This window comes from Cannabis sativa, chromosome 6 (genome assembly GCF_029168945.1).
Source record: "Cannabis sativa cultivar Pink pepper isolate KNU-18-1 chromosome 6, ASM2916894v1, whole genome shotgun sequence".
NCBI classification, from domain to species: domain Eukaryota; kingdom Viridiplantae; phylum Streptophyta; class Magnoliopsida; order Rosales; family Cannabaceae; genus Cannabis; species Cannabis sativa.
This window is the reverse complement of record NC_083606.1, coordinates 3646848-3670729: the sequence shown is the minus strand read 5'-3', so window position 1 is coordinate 3670729 and position 23882 is coordinate 3646848. Positions and strand designations below refer to the sequence as shown.

Sequence of the window (23882 nt, the reverse complement as noted above, 5' to 3'; positions counted from 1 at the left end):
AGGACACGTGTATCCAGACTTCCAGTGAAGGCTGAAATGTCCATGAGAGGCTTCTCGAAGTTTAGACCTCGCCCAGGATAAAACCAGCGAGGTATCGCGGATGCGACTTAATTCACACCGCATAACCGTAATCCTCATCATGCAGGGTAGACCCAACTCGCATATGTCAGAACATGTGCGAGTGTCTCCCTCTATACCTCCGCGGCAAGTATAGAGGCCAATGCCCTATGATGCAGTTTTGGTCCCAACGACCCAATAGCCCTAACGGACCAATGTAAGTTCGCATGTCCAGATGCTACCAACTTCAGCATGCGACGTCTGTAACGAGCGATCACCTAAGGACGCAGACGTTCCAAACGTACGTGCGACCCTACGAACTCAACAGACGGAACACGAACGGTCAACTCGCAGATGCGAAGGACGCATACGTTGATGAGTTCAGTAACTGTCACATATTTATTAATGTTAACGTTGTCTGAGTTTAGTCATGACAATTTAATGTGTAAATAATGGATTAACAATAAATGTGATCCTCATGTAACCGATTGGGCACCTGCTTTGTATATAAAGGGGTGATCCACCGTGAAAATGGACCTACGAATCCCTTGCTACAGTGGACTAAGCAGAACAAAATCTGACTGAACCACTATATTTCATTGCCTTCTGTATTTTTCCGGCTTTGTTGTCTGTTCTCGCATTCCTATTTGAGTACTCGCCGTTTTAGGTTGAATACTCGCATTTATCATCTTTCAAATAATTCTATCTTTTACCAGCTAAATTACAGTTCTTGGTGTTGTGAAAATCTAGTAACAACAAGCACTAATATGAATTGATTATTAGAGTGTTAGTATAGTGTTGCATATTAATGTGGTTACGGTGTTACCAACACGAGTACCCGGGGTACGTCGTGTTCGTGGTACAACACTTAGTAATTCTGGGAGTACAGTTATGGCTCTACCAACACGAGTACAGAATTGGTACTTTAGTGCATTTGGTACAGTAGTCGTACTACCCTTAAGAACGTTCTTAACCATTTGGTGAGCTTGATTATTAAGCTTAGGGCGGCTTAATCATAAAGCTGACATCACATTATTTTAATATATTTCTTGCATATCTTACTGAGTCTGTTGACTCATCAGTTTGCTACCTTGTGTAGGTAAAGGAAAAGCAAAGCTGGAGGAACAGTAGATAGAACTCGGCAATGATTGTACATATCACGGCAGTGCAGTCTTGAAAATATTTTGACCATTGTGTGACCTACGTGCCTTGTGGGTTCGCAGGCTAAGTCCTAATTAATGGACGACCAGCGAAACGTTAGAAGGCAGGGTGAGTTGGTTGAGACCGGAGGTGGTCGGGGTGGTAGAAATCCCCAACATCCCCGTGGACGCGGTAGAGGCCGCGGTCGTGTCCCGAGCGGTGGACAGGAGAATTTACCTCACGCCCCGGTTGATTGGGAGCAAAGGTTTGCTGAGATGCAAACTAGAATTGAGCAACAAGAAGAAGAGATCTGAGGACTCAGGCAACGAGATGCTCCTGTTGAGTTTCCCTCGCAACCGCCTGCTGCGGTTCCTGTAGCCCCTGCGGTACCAGCTGAGCAATATGTTGCTGGTAACCGTTTGGAGCCTTTATATGAGAGATTTAGGAAGCAGGCACCTCCAGTGTTTCTGGGAGGCCCTGATGTTTTAAAAGCTGAACAGTGGTTGACCGTTATTGAGAGAATATTGAATTTTATGGGAGTGGTCGGAAATGACAGAGTGGCATGTGCCATGTTTCAATTTCAAGACGATGCCCTGATTTGGTGGGAGATGGTATCCCTCACCAGGGATGTTGCCCGAATGACGTGGGAGGAATTCCGGGATTTATTCAATGCCAAATATTATAATGAGGCGGTCCGCAGTGCAAAGCGGAAGGAATTTGTTGAGTTGGTACAAGGCGAGGGAATGTCTGGAACTGAATACACAACTAGGTTTGATTGCCTGGCTAAGCTAGCCTCTGGAATTGTGCCAACAGACTTTAGTAAGAAGGAAAAGTATTTGGCTGGTCTGAATGCCAAAATCAGGCATGACCTTGTTATTACAACGAATGATACCACAACTTATGCAGAAATGGTAGACAAGGCTCTTTGAGCTGAAGGAGTAGTTAAGTTTCTGCAAGAAACCCGAGAGCCTCCTAGTGTTGGTGGGATCACCACTATCCCTATTTCTGGTCCTGGAAAAGAAAGTGGAGATTCCACTTTTGAGCAAAAGAAAAGAACTTTTCCATCTTTGGGAAGTTCAGGACAAAGTAAAAGGTTTCAAGGAAACCAAAACAAAGGAGGACGCCAGACTTACTCCTATCCTGAGTGCCCGCGTTGTAAGAAGCATCACCCCGGGACTTGTAACCGAAGAGCCTATTTTCAATGTGGTTCAGTGGGACACCTTAAGAAAGACTGTCCTCAGTTGAAGAAAGAAGAAACAAAGCCTGAAGCTAAACCTGCGCCTGCCCTTGCTCGTGTTTTTGCTATAACTCAGGCTGATGCTGCTGCCAGCCCTTCAGTAGTTGCAGGTCAGCTTCTAATCAACGGTTTTGTTTATACTGTTTTATTTGATTCGGGTGCTACTCGATCTTATGTGTCATCAAGAGTGCTTGATCAGCTTGATAGACCTTGTGATATTTTTGAGACGGGGTTTGGAACCCTGTTGCCTAATGGAGAATTAATTATTTCAAGAAAGTGGGTTAGATCAGTGTTAATTAGAATTGAAAATAGAGAATTGAGCGCTGATCTTTTGGAGTTACCATTGGCCGAGTTCGACATTATACTTGGCATGGACTTTTTGTCTAAATACTCTGCTAGTATTGATTGTAAACGGAAAATAGTAACTTTTGAACCGGAGAACGAGGAACCTTTTGTTTTTGTTGGTTCGGTCCAAGGTTCTCGTGTTCCAAGAATCTCAGCACTGAAAGCTAGGGATTTGTTATGTAGTGGATGTGTTGGATTCCTAGCAGTAGTAATGGATTCCAGTAAACCCGTGTTACTTGGACCCGAGGAGGTTAAAGTGGTTAAGGAGTTCCTGGATGTGTTTCCAGAGGAATTGCCTGGATTACCACCTCAGCGGGAGATAGACTTCATCATTGATTTGATTCTTGGAGCAGAACCTGTTTCGAAGGCACCCTATCGAATGGCACCTGCTGAGTTAAAGGAACTGAAGATTCAACTTCAAGGGATGTTGGATCTAGGGTTCACTCGGCCTAGTGTGTCACCTTGGGGAGCTCTGGTTCTGTTTGTGAAGAAGAAAGATGGAACTCTTCGGATGTGTATCGATTATCGGGAGCTGAATAAGTTAACCATTAAGAATAAATATCCTCTGCCTAGAATTGACAATTTGTTTGATCAACTTCAGGGCAAAACGGTATTCTCTAAGATTGACTTGAGGTCTGGATATCATCAGTTGAGAATTCGAGAAGAGGATATTTCGAAGACAAATTTTCGAACTGTATGGTCATTATGAGTTTCTGGTTATGTCCTTCGGGTTAACAAATGCACCAGCAGCCTTTATGGATCTCATGAATAGGGTATTCAAGGATTTTTTTCGATAATTTTGTAATTGTATTTATCGACGATATTCTTGTATACTCTCGGTCAGAAGCAGAACATGAACAACATCTTCGAATGGTTCTGCAGTGACTTAGAGATCATAAACTCTATGCAAAGTTCAAGAAGTGTGAGTTTTGGCTGTCACAAGTGTCCTTTCTGGGGCATATTGTTGGGAAAGACGAGATTATGGTTGATCCAGGGAAGATTGAAGCGGTGAAGAATTGGCCTAGACCTAAAACAGTCACTGAAATTCGAAGTTTTCTTGGTTTAGCGGGTTATTATCGGCATTTTGTGGAAGGATTTTCCAAAATTGCGATGCCGTTATCCGAGTTAACTAGGAAGAACCAACGATTTATTTGGTCAGATAAGTGTGAAAAGAGTTTCCAAGAGCTGAAGCAACGGTTGATTACAGCTCCTGTTCTTGCCTTGCCATCTAATCAAGAGAAGTTTGTGGTGTATTGTGATGCATCAAGGCAAGGTTTAGGCTGTGTGTTAATGCAAGCAGATAAAGTCATAGCCTACGCTTCTCGACAATTGAAAGATTATGAGCAGCGTTACCCAACTCACGGCCTGGAACTTGCAGTTGTGGTGTTCGCATTAAAAATTTGGCGACATTACTTATATGGTGAAAGGGGTGAGATATATACTGACCATAAGAGTCTCAAGTACTTTTTCACTCAGAAGGATCTGAATATGAGACAGAGAAGGTGATTAGAGTTGGTAAAAGACTATGACTGTGAAATCCTGTATCATCCTGGAAAGGAAAATGTTGTGGCTGATGCCTTAAGTCGAAAAGGACCTGATCAGATATCCAACATGGTCATGATTTCTCCTCAGTTAGCCTCAGAGATGACTAGGGCAAACATTGAGTTGGTGACTGAGAAATTATTTAATCTAACACTTCAGTCAGATTTGTTGGAAAGAATCAGAATGGCCCAATTAGAAGATCCTGAATTGGTTAAGATTCGAGAAGATGTCTTAGCGGGCAAAGCTAAGGACTTTTCAACTTCTGATAGTGGAATGCTGTTGTTTAAAGCACGGGTGTGTGTCCCTGATATCAATGAGCTTAAGAAAGAAATTCTGGAAGAAGCTCATACTACTCCTTACTCATTGCATCCAGGAACCACCAAAATGTATCAAGACTTGAAACCCTATTTTTGGTGGTATGGGATGAAGAGGGATGTGGTGAATTACATCACTAAGTGCTTAACCTGTCAGCAAATCAAACCTGAGCATCAATGGCCGGCAGGATTACTTCAGCCATTAACACTTCCAAAATGGAAGTGGGAAGACATTGCAATGGACTTTTTGGTTGGCTTGCCTAGAACCACATGAATGTACGACTCAGTTTGGGTTGTAGTGGAGCGCTTTACAAAGTCAACACATTTCTTACCTGTTAAGGTAACCTATACAGTGGATCAGTATGGTGATTTGTATGTGAAAGAAATTCTTAGTCTTCATGGGGTACCGAAATCTATCGTTTCAGATAGAGACCCTAAATTTACATCGAAGTTTTGGGTGAGTTTACAAAAGGCTATGGGAACTAATTTGAAGTTTAGCATAGCCTTTCATCCTCAAATAGATGGGCAGTCTGAGCGAACTATTCAAATACTTGAAGACTTGTTACGAGCTTGTATCATGGATTTTGGAGGGTCATGGAGTAAGTATTTGCCTTTGATTGAATTCTCCTATAACAAAAGTTATCAAAGTACCATAGGAATGGCTCTTTATGCGCTGCTCTATGGCAGAAAGTGTCGTTCCCCAATTCATTGGGACGAAACAGGAGAACGGAAATACTTAGGCCTTGAGTTGGTCCAGAAAACAAATGAAGCAATAAACAAGATCAAAGCTCGAATGCTTGCTTCTCAAAGCAGGCAGAAAAGTTATGCAGATCCCAAGCCACGGGATGTTTCATTCCAACCTGGTGATCATGTCTTTCTACGAGTATCACCAATGAAAGGGATCAGACGTTTTGGAAAGAAAGGCAAGTTGAGCCCTAGGTTTATTGGACCTTTTGAAATTCTGGAAAAGGTTGGACAAGTTGCTTATCGGTTGGCTTTACCTCCATCATTGTCAGCTGTGCATAATGTATTTCATGTTTCCATGCTGAGAAAGTATGTATCTGATGCAATGCACGTTATGAGTTATGAGATGTTGGAGTTGCAACCTGACCTATCTTATGATGAACAACCAGTACAAATTCTGGATAGGAAGGAAAAGGTCCTTCGAACTAAAACCATATCGTTGGTTAAAGTACTCTAGAGAAATAGTAAAGTGGAAGAAGCCACTTGGGAACTGGAATCTGATATGAGGACTCAGCATCCTGAATTGTTCAAGTAGATTTCGGGGGCGAAATCCTTTTAACGGGGGGATGATTATAAAGACCGCATATAATTAATACTTTAGATTATTAAATATTTAGGGTTTATGTATGAGATTAAATTAATATTTATAAAATGCATATTTTGGAAATGTATTTAATATCATATAAGTTATTATGCTATTTTATGAAAATTACTCAATTTCTGTGATTGTGTTCGGAAGCCGTGGAAAGCGACGTTGGGCCTTTAGAGAATTGTATTTTATGGTTAAGAATATTTTTTGGGGTACCATTGTTAGGTTTTAGCGGCGTTGGTATTTTTGGGGTTTGGAAAATGACCATTTTACCCTTGAGATGTTTTAGTTACTTTTATTAATGGAGGGGCAAGAAGGTCTTTTGGCAAGACTTCTTTTGTCTTATATTAGTTATTATTTGGCTGTGAATGAGTTGTGTAATTTAAAATAGAATAAGAAAGAAAAAAAGAGGAAGGGTTTTGCTTAAGCTTGAAGGAAAGGAAGGAAGGTTAGAAGATTAGCTAATTCTCTCTCTCTCTCTCTTTTGATTCTCTTGGGCAGCAGCTGGGGATTGAGTTTGTGAGATTGAATCAAGAGATATCAGTAGTAATTGAAAGCTTTGTTCAAGGTAACTCTTTATAGTTTTTCTCTTTTAAGGTTCTTGTAGTTTAGGTTAGGATTTTGGTGTGGATTTAGATTCTAGGTTGCTGTGTGATTTGAAATGGTTTAATTTGGTGTTCTGGTAATGATTTGAGGTTGTTTAAGCTTATTTGAATGGAAACTATAGTTTGATTTGAGGTTTGAGCAAAGTTAGAGTTTATGAACTCAAACCTAGCTCTTTAATGGTGATTTGAGAAATTGTATGAATTGTTGTGTTCTGTTGCTTGGGTTTGCTTAATTGTAGTGTTTACAGGTATTCTGGAAGTTATTGTGAAGTTTGGGATTAAATTGAGGTGTGGGGGTCGGTTTTTTGGTTCCCAGTTCAGAACCGGAATTCCGGTTCCTGGGAGCCTGTGGCAACCGGTCGACAGGTTAGTCCCAGGAACCGGACTTCCGGTTGGGAACCGGCCTGCCGGTTGGGGCTGTTTTCCCGAGCCTTAGTTTTTCCTGTTTCTATGTAATTTAGGGTATTCGCATCCTATTTATCAATAGGGTTAAGCTTAGTTTGTATTTTAAATCCCCAATAAGTGTTTAGCGTGTCTCTCATCGAATTTTGAACGTTATGGTTTAGGGCCCTGCAAAGCGTCGAGCTGCGTTTCCACTCAGGCTGACCGACACACTTTTAAGTTGTATTTTGATACTCGGGATCCCGACCCATATGGTTATTAAGCTATAAATTATTAAAATTAACTTTCGAGTTTAGTAAATATAAAATACGGGCGTTACAGGGCGTCAATGATATATGATGAGTACCGAGCATAGGTACGAGCTCAGCTAATTAGGTGATGCGATTTTCCTGGGCGTAAGTACGGGCATCAGTGACATATGATAAGTACCGGACATAGGTACGAGCTCGTCTAATTAGACGATGCTATATATTAGTGCCAGATTATGGCACGGGCTCACCTGATTAGGTGATGCAATTATATGATACATGAGTGCAGGTTTTTGGCGCAGGCTCACTTGATTAGGTGATGTAGTTATGCGACATGGGTGCCAGGCTATGACACGGGCTTGCCTTATTAGGCGATGCAATACAAGATGGTTTCTTTATGAGGTAACATATATATATTATTTATATGATTAAATGAATTCCTTTATTGGTATAATGGTTTTGTATTACCAAATATCTGTATATTGATGTTTATTCGTGGCAGATGCTAGTAGTGATTTGAATTTCATCTTATGAACAATGTGTGATGGTTTGACTCTTATTGTGTATAAATGATAACATTCGAATAATAAAATTTATGATGGTTATTATTACTTTTCTTGCTGAGTCCTTGTGACTCACGAGTGCTATGTGGTGCAGGTAAAGGCAAAGAAAAGCTTGATCAATTATGAGGTGCCAGTCTTCTCCAGCAATGTACATATTGACTTCACCGACCTGCATGCCGAGTTGCCAGGAGTTGTTTTGGGCTGGCTGTATCTGTTGTGTATTATAATTTTTTGTTTAAATGGTTTTCTTTACTAAAACTTTTTATAACAGGGATCCCCGGAACACGCTTTTTATGACGTTATAATGTCTGTTTTTAGTGCTTTAATTTAGTAAATTTTTTAATATTATCACAGTTTTTAATAATTAATTATTCTATTAGCATTAAACTATTTTATAAAATCAAACACGCGGCGTCCCTATCGATTAGGGCTTTACAGGATATGTTTTTTTTAACTGAATGGATGCACAATCACTTGGAAATCAAATCTACAATCTATAGTGGCATTGTCTACAACAGAGACAGAGTACATACCATGCACTGAAACTGTTAATGAAGCACTCTGGCTAAAGGGAATTACATCATAACTTGGTATCAATTAAAGAACAATACATGTTCTATGTGATAGTCAAAGTGCCCTCCATTTTAGTAGGAACTAAGTCTTTCATAAGAGAACAAATTAAACATATTGATGTAAGGATGCATTTGATTCGAGATATAACCTTGGGAGAAAAGATTAAGCTACTCAAAGTTCCTATTGAAAGCAATGCAGCAGACATGCTCACAAAGTCCCTGCCTACTGCTAAGTGCTAAGTTTAAAAAATGTCTCCAAATTCTCAATGTTCACTACAAGAAAACCAGCTTTTGCCGGCGCATTGTTGCGCCGGCAAAAGTACCCTAATTGCCCCGGAAAAGCTTTGCTGGCGCAGTTGGGCGCCGGCAAAGATTATCTGGGAAGCTTGGTCGGTAAAGGACTTTTTACCGGCGCGTATAGTAACTGCGCCAGTAAAACTTCCTTTTACCGGCGAGAAATAACGCCGGTGAAAAATAAGCGCCGGTGTTAAAAAATGGCCTTATCCGCCATGAACTTGCTATGATAAGCTTTTTCCGGCGCACTATTGCGCCGGCAAAACTCCTTCTTCTCATTCTCCTTCCAGAAAATAGCACAATTATACTTGCACACATCTATTGAGTCGTAACCCAAACCTAGATTGCAAAATCGCATCTTTGACTCATAATGCGACTTCGGTAATTTTGTCCCCTCCGGAAATAGATCAATCAAGATGGACAGCAACATATCAAAAGAGTGGTTACTCCACCTATTGAAAACCTTGCAGTGCATAAGCTTTACCAGTGCATTGAGGGCTGATTTTTTGGAACCTGGATATAACTCAGCCTCCATCTCCTTAAACAAGTCATCAAACTTATTGTTGTCGTTGATAGGGGGTTCATTGAAAGAATCAGTCGTGTTAGCAGATTCGTTAAACCCAGGGTCCCCTGTTAACATGTCCGCCAACACATCTGCCATTTTCTCTTCGTCATTTTCAGGAAGTTCAACTGCAGGCTGAGAGAAAGTCTCCCCGTGGAAATACCAGGGGTTGTACGAAGGTTGGATCCCGCTGAGAAATAAATGAACCCTTATAGTTGCAGGTGTGTGGAAATTCACATTCAAACACCGCATGCATGGGCATCGAGCTAATCCGTCAGAATTCACGTGGTTCGTTGCTACTGCAACGAACTCCTCAATGCCACTTCAAAACTCTGTAGAGCGCCGGTGCGCCTTCATCCAACTTCGGTTGGTAGGCATCTTCCACTATGAAGTAATTAACAAAAAAAATTTAAAAACAAACAACAAAATGTGCAAGTGTCCTAATCCACATTTTCACTCCATTACTAAAAGGGTAAAGAACCTATCTCATTCAGGTTTGTAATATACATATAGTACAATCTACGCTCTTAAGATTATTTCATTTTTGTAAAAATTTCGGCAGCACCTCCCTACAGTTCTTATAAGTTAGCAAACTTGTAGTAATTAAGTTTGCCGACTTACAAGAACGTGTAAGAAGACATTATACCAAAATATTTACTAATGAAATAATCAAATAAGCAATAGATCATACTATAAGTATAAAACAAGCCCAAACTATCCATGTGGACAAACAGTCCTGGATAATTTGGAGAAGCATATTTAAGAGTCCTTACTGACTCAGCCTCTCCAAACGGGTCTAAGGTATTTCGTGCATGTGTAAAATTAAAAAAAAAAAACAAAATTATCACTATGTGATAATACAAATACAATTGTTAAATCCTATCTTTGGTGTATAACCAAAGAGATCAAGAAAAGATAATACAAATTTAATTTTATGCTATTTTACAATATCTTATCACATACTTTACAATATCTTATGCTCATTTATACTTATTATAATATCACTTTATTACATTTTCACTTTTATTATTAAAATTAAAATTACAAAATTTTTTAAATTTATAATATCACTTTATTATATTTTAAATTATATATTATATTTTTTTTCATTTTTATTATTTTTTTTAATCCTTTATTATTTAAATTAAAATGAAAAACTTCTTAAAATTTATAATATCACTTTATTATATTTTAAATTATATGTTACATTTTTCACTTTTATTATTTTTTTAATAATTTATTATTTAAATTAAAATTACTAACTTTTTCAAATTTATAATATCACTTTATTATATTTTAAATTATATGTTACATATTTCACTTTTATTATTTTTTTAATAATTTATTATTTAAATTAAAATTACTAACTTTTTCAAATTTATAATATCACTTTATTATATTTTAAATTATACATTACATTTTTTTTATTTTTATTATTTTTTAATCATTTTTTATTTAAATTAAAAGTGCTCACTTTTTAAAAAATTTTAATACCACTTTATTATATTTTCAATTATATATTACATTCTTTAATTTTTTTGTCAATCATTTATTAATTTTTAATAATTTATTAATTAAATTAAAATTAGTAACTTATTAAAACTAATAATATCATTTTATTATATTTAAAAATATATGTTACATTTCATAATTAAATATTTTTCTAATTATTTATTATTTACATTGAAAATATATTTTTTTTTAAAAAAAGTATTATTGTACTAACTTTTTAATTACATATTTTCAATTTCAATTTCAATTTTATTTCATTTAAACATTCAATTAATTTTACATTTTCTCTACTAAAATTTCGGCAGCATAACGGCTTAAAAAGTGTAAACCCAAAATTTTTAATACCTATAAATAACACAAACAAATATTTCCAGACAATATATACACAAACAAATAATATCCACCCATCCAACAGTAGTCAATTTTATCACAGAACCTACTTCTCCAACATGCATAGACATATTAACTAATAACAAACACTACTACGTACTAAGCGAAAGCAAAAAAACATACCTGAATCGAGTGCAAAAATGACAATTGCATGCAGCTAACGGTAATCCAGACCGGTCGAACACGAACCTAATTCCATAAATAAGTAAAACCAAATTAAAAATTTAATACCTATAAAAATTTAAAATTTTTATCACATATCCATTACCCTACACTAACTTAAACATATACACACATACACATACACTCACACACACTCACATACACTTATACACACACATGTTAGACTATATATATAGTGTATGTAATATAGCATATACAATGATATGAAATGCGGAAAATAAACTGTAATCATATCAATAATATATGCAATGAAATGATCGATGTACCTCCAGCCATTGATCTTTGAGCTTAAATCCCTGCGATAGCTTCAGTATTGGAGTTCGGGCTTCCTCGCTCTCTCAACTCTCTTTAGATGGAATTTGCTGAATGGATTCAGAATGAGTGAGGAGCTCGGGGACCGAGACCCTATATTTATAGGTGAGATACTCCATCAGTATCTGTGCCACATTAATTGTCAGAATATTTTGACAATTAATTCAGGAAATCAAATCAGGTAATGAATATAGAAATCTGACCATATATAGAATATTACATAATTGATTTTGTCCAGATTTAATGAATATAAAATATTCATTTATCAGAAAATCAATTATTTATTTATTTCCTTAAATAGAAAATCATTTCCTTAATTAGAAAATAACTTCCATATATAAAATATTCTAATATTCTCCCACTTGGTCAGCATTTAAACTAAAATATTCAAACCCAACGTTCCTCATTATACAATAAACATACGAATCATAGCGACATGTCCTCATTATGAATCGAGTATTATCTTCCATGTATTACAATACATTTATTATATAACAATGTACTTTATGTGGCAATGTACTTAAGTGAATAAACCCTAAACCTTATGTTTATTCAGGTCCTCTGAAATTTTTCTCAAATGTAAAATTAAGATGCGCATAAATATGAGAAAAATCAAAATATGAGTTTCATTAATAATAACTTTATTTGTACAAATTACATAAGGGAACCAAGTCCCATGTTCTCTACATGATCCTTGAATTTATGAGGTGGCAAGCCTTTTGTCATAGGATCGGCAATCATCAATTCAGTGCTAATGTGTTGAATGACCACTTTATTTTCCTTAACACGTTCTCTAATAGCTAAGTACTTAATGTCGATGTGCTTGCTTCGACTTCCACTTTTGTTGTTCTTAGCCATGAAAACAAGCACTCGAATTGTCACGAGAACATCTTTAGCGGCCTTGCAATGGAATCAACCACTCTAAGGCCTGAAATGAAACTCTTTAGCCATACACCATGTGATGTAGCCTCAAAACAAGAAACGAACTCAGCCTCCATAGTAGAAGTAGCAGTCAAAGTTTGTTTGTTACTCCTCCAGGACACAGCTCCACCAGCAAACATAAACACGTAACCAGATGTAGATTTACGTGAATCAGTACAACCAGCGAAATCTGAGTCTGAGTAGCCAACTACTTCTAGATTGTCAGTTCGTTTGAACATCAGTTTGTAATCCTTAGTACCTTGAAGATACCTCATAACTTTCTTTGCAGCTTTCCAGTGGTCTATCCCCGGGTTACTCTAAAATCTTCCTAACATTCCGACAGAATAAGCAATGTCGGGTCTTGTGCACACCTGAGCATACATTAGGCTTCCGACAGTAGAAGCATAAGGAATGTTCTTCATTTGTTCTCTTTCAAAATCATTCTTTGGGCACTGGCTCAAATTTAATTTATCACCCTTCATAATTGGAGCAACGCTCGGTGAACAATCTTTCATATGAAATCTTTCTAAAACTCTGTTGATGTAGGCTTCTTGAGATAAACCTAAGATACCTCGGTATCTATCTCTATGAAGCTTAATGCCTATGACATAGGATGCTTCACCCATGTCTTTCATCTCAAAGTTCTTTGAAAGAAATTGTTTCACTTCACGTAGCAACCCTTTATCATTGGATGCAAGAAGAATATCGTCCACATATAAAACAAGAAAACAGATCTTACTCCCACTTTCCTTCAGGTATATGCATTGATCCATGACATTCTCTTCAAATCCAAAGGAAGAGATGACATCATGAAATTTTAAATACCATTGGCGGGATGCTTGTTTTAATCCATAGATGGACTTCTTGAGCTTGCATACCAAATCCTGACCTTCACTAGAGGTGAATCCTTCTGGTTGTTTCATGTATACCTCCTCCTCTAGATCACCATTTGATGGAATCTTTCTTTATGGCAGCCTTGGGAGCCATGGGCTTTTTCCCTTTGTTCTTCTTGAATGGCTTGCGATTCTTAGGTTGAGTGGTCAGGTGAACACTTTCTCCTTGCTCCTGTAGGAGCCTGGCTTCCTCTTGAACACACATGGTCATCAATTCATTGATTGTCCATTTTTCTTTATGTGTGTTGTAGGAAATTTTGAAAGGCCCATACTGTGAAGGAAGATTGTGAAGGATGTAATGAACCAGGAAGGTATCAGGAATGATAACGTCGAGTTTCTTCAAATGAGCAGTGATGTCCCTCATTTTAGAAATATGTTCTCGAACTCCTTTAACACCGGTGAGTTTTGTGGACGAGAACTCTTGGATGAGGTTGATGAACAAGGATTTATCTGAAGTGTCAAACTGCTCATCCATAACTTTGATAAAGTCTTTCACCTTCTCAGGTGGCTCCACCGATCCACGCATTCCCATAGGAATTCTGGACATAATGAACATGATGCAAAGACGATTAGATTGCTCCCACTTTTCACGTAGTGCAATCTCAGCAGCCGTGCTAGTATCAGTGATAGCAGCTGGTTCATCTTTTCTTATTGCATAATCCATGTCAGTGCAAGCTAGGTGGAGAAGAACTCGTTCCTTCCAGATTTTGAAGTTGTCACTCCTAAGCTCAGGGATTTCACTAGTGATTTCAGCATATTTAGAGGTGGATGAAATAGCTGCAAGAATAGGATTACAAAAAAATTTAGATGTTAAAAGAATTGAGGCTTTAATGAATTCATGTTTTACCAATGTAGAGCCCAATACCTAATGTCTAAAGTGAAAATATAATTTTTTATAATTAGGGAGTAGCCACAGCATCTTTAATTATATAAAATTATATATTAATTAAAATTCACCTTAATGGACAAAACTTGTAATTAATTATTTGGATATAATAATTTTACCCCACAGGGATTTTATTATATTTTTATAATTAATTAGGATAATATATTAAGTTAAATTTTGTACAATGAAGAGCTGCCAAAAAAAACGAAAAACGACATGTCGTTTTTCACAGTATAAAAAACGACATGTCGTTTACTACAAACGACAGCTGAAATGAATGCCTTCAAACGACACGTCGTTTTTGTAAAACGACACGTCGTTTTTGGGCAAACGACACGTCGTTTTTTGGAAAACGACATGTCGTTTGCGTCGTCTTCTTCAGCCAAACCGGGTCGATTTTGACCCGTTTTTCTGCACGCGGGTCCGTCAAACCCGACCCAAACCCGATCGGAAATTGCGTTTCCGACGACCAAATTGCGTGTTTTCAAATCTAAATGGTTCTAAATCAAATAATAAAGAGATCCACATAGATTTTATGCACAAAAACACGAAAAAAATATATACTTTAATATCACGAAATTAATCGGGTCCGAAAAAGTTTTAACTGAAAATTTTTTCCATCTTTAAGTTTTTCAATGAATTTTCAATGCTTAGATCGATCTATAATACTATACGAATATAGTAATGTATATAGAATTCGAAATAAACACCGAAAAATGAAAAACGGAAAAATTAAACTTTATTTACACCGATAACTTTATGTTATATATATATATATGCATGTATATACATAATGAAAATGAATATTATGAATGTATTATGTAATAAAGCATATATAATATACAATATATATATAAACTTATATACATATAAAATATATATATATACACGTACGAGTATGAATGTATGAGTATATAATATATATATGTATATATGAACAATAAAAGATATATATATATGTATATACTGATTAAAATGTATATATAATATAAATGGTATGAATATAAATATATATATATACAGAACCGAAAACAAATATGTATATATATGAACAGTATATGTATGTATATATATATATATGAAACTCAAATAAAATCAAGACAGAGATAAATCCGCTCTGATACCAACTGTTAGACTATATATATAGTGTATGTAATATAGCATATACAATGATATGAAATGCGGAAAATAAACTGTAATCATATCAATAATATATGCAATGAAAGGATCGATGTACCTCCAGCCATTGATCTTTGAGCTTCAATCCCTGCGATAGCTTCAGTATTGGAGTTCGGGCTTCCTCGCTCTATCAACTCTCTTTAGATGGAATTTGCTGAATGGATTCAGAATGAGTGAGGAGCTCGGGGACCGAGACCCTATATTTATAGGTGAGATACTCCATCAGTATCTGTGCCACATTAATTGTCAGAATATTTTGACAATTAATTCAGGAAATCAAATCAGGTAATGAATATAGAAATCTGACCATATATAGAATATTACATAATTGATTTTGTCCAGATTTAATGAATATAAAATATTCATTTATCAGAAAATCAATTATTTATTTATTTCCTTAAATAGAAAATCATTTCCTTAATTAGAAAATAACTTCCATATATAAAATATTCTAATAACACATACACACACATATACATTTATATTTACATACATATATACATACATACACACATATATGCATACATATTTACATACATACATATATATATATACATACACCAATATACACATACAAATACATGCATACATATATATACACACCCACACCCACATACACATACACATAAATACATACATACATACATACATACATATACACACATATATATACACACCCACATACACATACATACACATATATATATACATAATCTCACATACACATACATATACATACATACATGTATTTATACACATACATACATACATTTATACCCAAATAAATATACATACACATAAATACAGAAATACATACATATACACATACATACACTAATCAACACATACATACACAAATCCATACAAATAAACATTAAAAAAAAATCAAAATTAAAAAAAATTAAAAATACCTTAAATAAATTGGAGGAGGTGGGGCTTGGTGGTCTGCGGTGGTGGCTGGTGTAGCTCGGCTGTCGTCGATGGTGGTGGTGGTCGACGGTGGTGGTGGTGGCCGACGGTGGTGGTGGTGGTCTTTTTGAACAGAAAAAAAAGAGGGATTGAGAGGGATTGATGGGGATTGAGAGAATGAGATAGAAATTGAGAGAGATTGATAGAGAATGGAAGAGAATCGAAGAGAGATTGAGAAGAAGGGGGCTGGGAGGTTTTCTCTGCAAAACCTGAAAAAAAAAAAGGAAAATGAAGGAGAAGAAGGGGGCTTCGTGCTCCTGATTCATATATATACTTTTACCGGCGCATCCAATTGCGCCGGTAAAAGTGTTTAAATAAAATCTGACCTAATTAGCCAAAACGCGCGTTTAAGTAAATACTTTTACCGGCGCAATTGTGCGCCGGTAAAAGTATCCCCACTTATCACATTAAAATCCACACGTTTCCTTTAACACTTTTACCGGCGCAATGGTGCGCCGGTAAAAGTATTCCCACCTACCAAGGAAATCAACGCGGGAAGTTTTCCTCTATTTTTTTTGGCACTTTTACCGGCGCAATTGTGCGCCGGTAAAAGTGAACAAGCGCCATAATAAATGAAATGAAAGGCGACAAACTTCTCGCGCCTGTTGGCGCTTCATTGGGTCAGTTTTACCGGCGCATATTCATTATTGCACCGGCAAAATGTTTTAATACCGGCGCAATAATGCGCCGGTAAAAGTGAAGCCTAAATGCAAGTGGAATTTCAAATTTTGTTGTATCTCGACAACCTTTACCGGCGCATTTGACGAACTGCGCCGGTAAAAATGCCTTTTCTTGTAGTGGTTTTAAATCTTTATGAGAATTAAGATCCAGAGCTCTCCCTTCTAGGTATATTACAGGTCAAGGTGGAGAATTGTTGTATTAGATTTTCCCTTGTAATATACACACACTTGTACTCCATACATTAGTTATGTTTGTTAGGACTTAACTATTTTCAGTTAAGTCAGCTAGTTACTTAGGCCTTTTAGGAAGTCTATAAATACATTTTTTTGATGAATCAGAGAATTATATTGCACAAACCAATTTACACCTAAGAGCACTCCAATAAAAAGAGAGCCTCAAGATTTAAATCTATACAAATATTGTATTTACATCATTACAATCCATAAAACCAATCCCTATCTTTACAACTCATTTTCTTAGGCAAAAACCTGCTAATCCGGGTTTTGATTCTCCATTGCAAGCCCTCAATCAATCTACCACAGTCGGGCTGCTCTTCTTGCCACTCTAGCTTATTCCGACTCTCCCAAATGCTATACACCATTCTAGCTATCACTGCAGCCATCACATTCTTCCTAAATCTACTTATCTTAGCTTTCCTAATCCACCTCAGTAACTGGTGTAGATCAATAGCAGAAGAACCCCAAACTAGCCAACATTTGACTGCTTGTAAACATTATCCAGCAAACGAGCACTTAAAAAATAAGTGTTGTGTGTTCTCCGATTGTGAGTTACATAACCTGCAGCAATTCTAAATTTGCATTCCAAATTTAACAAGTCTTTCCTTTGTCTTTAATCTATTCAACATAGCCAACTATATTATCACACTATGCTTAGGGATGTTCAATCTTGCCCACACTTCTTGGCTCCAAGACACATGAATTTGATTTGGTTTGAGAAGAACATACCCTGGAGAAATCTCATATTTCCTCTCTTGGAATGCAACCGGGTCCTGGATGGTTTTGAGATGATCCTTAAGAGCTACCAACTTCTTCCAATACCAACTCGAGTGGATAAAAGCTGTGTAACTCCACCAAGAATCTCTCTTGATGTACACACTATGCACCCATCTCAAACTTTCCTATTGATTTGGAATGGCCCATATGTATTTACACATAGCAGCCCTATTCCACTCTTCAAGCCTTTTGATACCCAAACCTCCCTCTTTTTTTGATTGACAAACATCTTCCCAAGCCACTGCACCACCCCCCTTGAAAGGCAGCTTGCCCCTTCCAAAGAAATTCTCTACAGATAGCCTCAATGTTCTTTAGAATCTTCTTAGGCAAAATCATCATTTGACTACAGTAAGCTTGAATAGCTATGAGTACCGAGTTTATTAGAGTTATTCTCCATGCAAATGACAAATTTCTCGAGCTCCAGCTCTTAATTCTAGCAGTCATCTTTTCAGCAAGCAATTCACAGTCCTTCCCTGATATTTTTTTTGGATGAAATTGGAATTCCCAAGTAAGTGAAAGGCAATACCTGTTGTTGGAAACCAGATAGAACCATCAGCTGTTGGACCTCTCTTTGTGCCATATTGCTACAATAGCAAGCAGTTTTAGAAGCATTCAGTCATAAGCCAGAAGTACCAAATAATGATTATGGGGATAAATATTATATGGGAGTAGAATAAGAGCGAATCCACGAGACTTTAACAACATGGCAAGAGCAAGCATATCAGAATAAGCTGATGACAAAAGCAGAACAAGAGACTGTGTTTTCTCTCTCTTCTTCTTCTTCCGCACAAATAGAAACACAACAAGATCCCTTTACTAGTAGAACGTTGAAATCCCTTCAACGAAACTCTAGATCTGAACACCTTTAGTTTTGCTTGCAAAGATGTAGCCGAACTACATTCATCACATTGTATATATATAGTTGAATTAGGTAATACCCAGATGATAAACAGATGTAACAAACTAACTTAAAATAAGGTGACGTGGACAGTGACTAAACAATAAACTCCAGACATAAATAACAGCTTAAGATTCTGTCATAACAAAATACTGCTTCTTATTACAGTTAATTTGTTTGGAATTAATCAATCCATTGATTTGGTTGGTCAAAATGATAAAGAAAAATGAGAATTTTTTTTCTGATGAAGTGGGGGGTGTTCAAAAACACCCATTCATTAAAAGGCAAAAGCTTGTCGAGTTCAAAACAAACAAAAGGGAAAATACAAACAGAGGAAAAAAACAATACAGCAAAGAGAATAACTCCCCAACCAAACAAAGAACAGGGTAAAAACCAGAAAATTTACAAAGGGATTACAGGTCCCGAGTCCCAAACATTGAAGTCATCCAACACATCACCATGGATATCTTCAATCCCAATTCTCCAAGTTTTTTGATGCATCATTGCCCACTTTACAATGTTGTGCGCTAAGTAATTGCATAAACGAGAAATGTGTGCGATATCCCATTCCTCGAACTTGGAACAACATTCTTTGAACCGAGTCTCAGCCGCTTGGATTCTAAAATCCCCTTTGCAGTGAGTCGATGCTGCAAAAGAATTGGCCACACACAGATTATCACAGAGGAATAAATTTTTTTGAATACCTGAATCCCGAGCCACCTCCGCTGCCAAACACACAGCATTAGCTTCAGCAGTTAGTGGATCAAAGAATAGCACTTCTCGGGTCGTGATTGAGATGATCTTTCCTCGATCATTGCGGATTACTGCTGATAGCATGCTGCCATTCGATGAGACTGCAACATCAGTACTACAAGTAACCCAGGACGGTAGAGGGGGCGCCCAAGACACAACTTCAGTTACCCTGTGATTGGAGACCAGCGTATGATCTTTGATTTTAAATCTAATCAATCTCAGAATACCAAGGAGATCATTGCCGCTTTCATTATGGACCCGTCTATTTCTTTCACTCCAGATCACCTCAAAAATGCATAAGGTTGTGACCATCCAGTCATTAAATAGAACATTCGGTGGGCGATTATGGTCATGACTAAACCAGTCAAACCACATCTTCCAGTCCTGCGATCTGCAATTCTCCGTGCGAATCCTGTTGGGTTTTATGCCCTAAATAAAACTCCATTTCAATGTAATCTATTTTATTCAACATCAATAAAGAACAGAAGTATTTTTCATTCCTTTGTGTATGTTTTGGTTCACTTAATCAATTGCTTGTCTATTTGATTTATAAATTCATCTTAAACCCTTTTCACATAGTTGATCCTGTTTATTGTGTTGTCTTCACTTTGGAAAGTAAACATGACTATGTGAATAAAGTTTCCTAGATTTATCAGACACAGGGTTTTACTGATATGATAATCTACAACAAGAGTTTACTTGCATTTGGAAAAATGCTATGTTCTTTCTAGAACATTGGTTAAAGTAAAGCTCAGGTTGAATGCATGGAGTATGCATCGGAAGGGACCGATATTTAACTTTGACATAGATTTATTAAACTTACCGTAAAATCTATTCAAGTCAATATCGCCTAGTTGATCCGAGATCAAATGTTCTTAATCCTGTTATGATTAGGCTCAATCTCAAGAGGCTATTCGTGTTCTTTGATTTGTTAGTTAAGCCTACTTTTAGGTCGGGGTGATACGTACATTTTGGGAACACGGTAGTGCAATTGAGTGGGAGCGCTAACATAAACATGGAATCTATAGCTTCTATCTGGCGAATAGTAAGCAAAGGATGATCTCCTTCGAGCTTGACCAAACAAACATAAATGGTGGAGTACTCATTTCGCATAAGCTGAAATATCATTTATACGGGGTCAAGTGTTTTAAGGATAAAATACATAGTAGGGTGTAACGGTAATCTAATCCCTTTACAGTGTAGATCATTCATATAGAGGATCATTGATCAAATTAGGATTATAACAATGGATAACTAATGATGTTTCTATATGGTGGAACATATAGAGAATTCTATATACTGAGAGTGCAATTCTAAGTTCTATGCGTGGATTCAACGAAGAATTAATAAGTTAGTGAATTTAAGTGATAAATTCTTGATCTACTTATTGGAAGCTCGGTTATATAGACCCATGGTCCCCCCACTAGTTGAGATAATATTGCTTGTCAGACTCATGTAATTGGTTTTGATTAATCAATTATAATTCTCAAATTAGACTATGTCTATTTGTGAATTTTTCACTAAGTAAGGGCAAAATTGTAAAGAAAGAGTTATTAGGGGCATATTTGTTAATTATGATACTTTGTATGGTTCAATCAATAAATATGATAAATGACAATATTATTTAATAATTATTTATAGTTATTAAATAGTTAGAATTGGCATTTAAATGGTTGAATTAGAAAATTGGCGTTTTTGAGAAAATCAGATACAAAAGTGATAAAACTGCAAAATTGCAAAAAGTGAGGCCCAAATCCAGTTAGCCATGGCCGGCCACTTTTTTTAGGTATTATCCTCTGATATTTTCATTATTTTAATGCCAAATAATTCAAACCTAACCCTAGTGGAATGCTATAAATAGGTAGTGAAGGCTTCAGGAAAATTACACTTCTCATTCAGGAAAACCTGAGCCTCTCTCTCTACCTTTGGCCGCCACTCTCTCTCTCTCCTTCCTTAATATTTCGAAACCCTTAGTGATTAGAGTAGTGCCCACACACAGCAAGTAATACCTCAATCATAGTGAGGAAGATCGTGAAGAAAGATTTTCAGCAAAGGGAGTTTCAGCATCAAAGATTCAGAGAAAGAGATCCAGGTTCAAATCTTGATAATACTCTGCGACAGAAAGGATACAAGGGTTAGAGATCTGAACGGAAGGAGTCATTTAATTCCGCTGCACCCAATGTAAGGTTTCCTAAACTTTATATGTGTTTATTTCATCGTTTTAGAAAGTTCATATTTAGGGTGTTAATCAACATACTTGTGAGTAGATCTAAGATCCTGGTAAAATAATCTCCAACAAATCCCCCACCCAATACTGAACCAAATAGCTTTGGCGAAGCTACAAGTCCAGAAGAGATGGAAGGTAGTCTCGGAGGCTTCCTTACATAGAGGACACGTATCTTGTATATTATGAAGAATAGTAGCCAATCTGCCTTTCGTGGTAAGGATATCCCTATAAACCTGCCATCACAAGAACTTCAGTCGAGAGTGAATTGGAGAACTCCAAATGAGTTTCCAAACACCCTCCTCATAATTCGGATCGTGGCCCTTGATCATCCGATAAGCAGATTTTATAGAAAACATCCCATTATGTTCACCCAACCACATCCCTGAGTCGTTAATCTTGTCGTTAGGAAGGTCAATATTCAACATAGCTTGAGCATTGTCTCTTCCAAACCACTCTTTCACCATTCGAACATTCCAAGAATTATTCAGATTTAAGAATTGATGAACCCATGCCACTCCATGTGAGACATCCTTCTGAGGAATGGGGGTTCAGTTCACATATGGAACCCAAGGATCGAACCAAATAGATGTTGATTCCCCATTCCCAATTTTCCTACAAATACCTTTCTCAAGCACTCCCCGGGAGTCCAAGATAGCTTTCCACATCCCCGATTCACCTCCTTGTTTTTCAAGATTCAGGAAGTTTCTTCCCTTTAAGTACTTAGCTTGTACCACCTTGCTCCACGTATTGGTATTATCAGTCAAAGCTTTCCAAGCCCATTTAGTCATGAAAGCCTTGTTCACCGCTTCAACAGTTCTAAATCCCAACCCTCCTCTGAGTTTAGGCTGACATAAAGAATCCCACGCAAGTAGATGTAATTTACGCTTCTCACTACTCTCCACCAGAAATCTCGGAGGCATTTATCTACTTTCCTTGCAACATTCAATGAAATTGGTTCAGTAGCCGCGACATAAGAAGCCAAAGCAGATCCAACCGATTGAATCAGGCAGGTTTTCCCTGCTTTTGAGAGGAGCCTAGTCTTCCAACTCCTAACCCTTTGCAAAGCCCTATCAACTAGAAACCGAAGATCTCTTGACCTGTTTAGGGATCTGAAGAGAGGAAGGCCTAGGTAAGTTGCATCATTCTTCATTCTTTTCATGTTGAGAATCCCCGCAATCTCCCTCGCAAGCCCCGAAGAAACTCCCTTGGAGAAGAACACTGTTGACTTTTGATAGTTGACCGCTTGTCCCGACCAAGAGCAATAATCTTCAAGGCACCGAAGGAAACCTTTAGCTTCCTTGACCGAAGCTTTCTTGAATAATATTACATCGTCAGAAAACATCAGATGTGTAATTACCGGACCATCTCTGGAAACCTTGAAACCTTGAATGTGCCCCTCGATCATTCTTGTAGTTATTAATCTAGATAAAACATCCGCAGCAGTAATGAAGAGGGCTAGGGATAGGGGGTCTCCCTGATGGAGGCCACAAGTTGGTTTGATTGTGCCTTGAACAGATCCATTGATAAGCAATCCCATCTATTGAATGGTAATACACTTCTCAATCCACTTCACCAAATTTGGATGGAAACCCAAGCCTTTCAACGTATTAAGAATAAATCCCCAATCCATTTTAATCATACGCTTTCTCCATATCCAGCTTTATCATCATGAACCCCTTTTTTCCTTTCTTTCTTCTCATGGAATGAACGATTTCTCTAGCCACAGCTGTATTCTCCGCAATAAAACGCCCATGAATAAAGGCCGACTGGGCCGGAGAGATGATGGAGGGCAGCAGGGGCTTCAAACGCAGCGCCAAGAGCTTAGAGATGCACTTGTATGCTACATTACAA

General features: G+C 37.2%; 1 protein-coding gene across 1 annotated transcript; it reads right to left on the bottom strand.

Annotated features, from left to right (window-relative positions):
* Positions 1–22270: 22270 nt before the first annotated feature.
* LOC133039086 (uncharacterized) lies at positions 22271–23568 on the bottom strand. Its single transcript, XM_061117886.1, has 3 exons — positions 22960–23568; positions 22654–22876; positions 22271–22485 (listed from the first exon to the last, which is right to left on the bottom strand). The coding sequence occupies exons 1-3, from the start codon at positions 23566–23568 to the stop codon at positions 22271–22273; spliced, it is 1047 nt and encodes a 348-aa protein (XP_060973869.1).
* Between the last annotated feature and the right edge of the window lie 314 nt (positions 23569–23882).

Excerpts from the sequence above, each read along its gene's own strand:
- LOC133039086 (XM_061117886.1), bottom strand. The coding sequence starts at position 23,568 with ATGGGATTGCTTATCAATGGATCTGTTCAAGGCACAATCAAACCAACT. Across the intron at positions 22,877-22,959 it reads CATTGAATGTTGCAAGGAAA|CCTAAACTCAGAGGAGGGTT; the intron begins GTAGATAAATGC and ends TCTTTATGTCAG. Across the intron at positions 22,486-22,653 it reads CCGGGGAGTGCTTGAGAAAG|AGTGGTTTGGAAGAGACAAT; the intron begins GTATTTGTAGGA and ends GAATGGTGAAAG.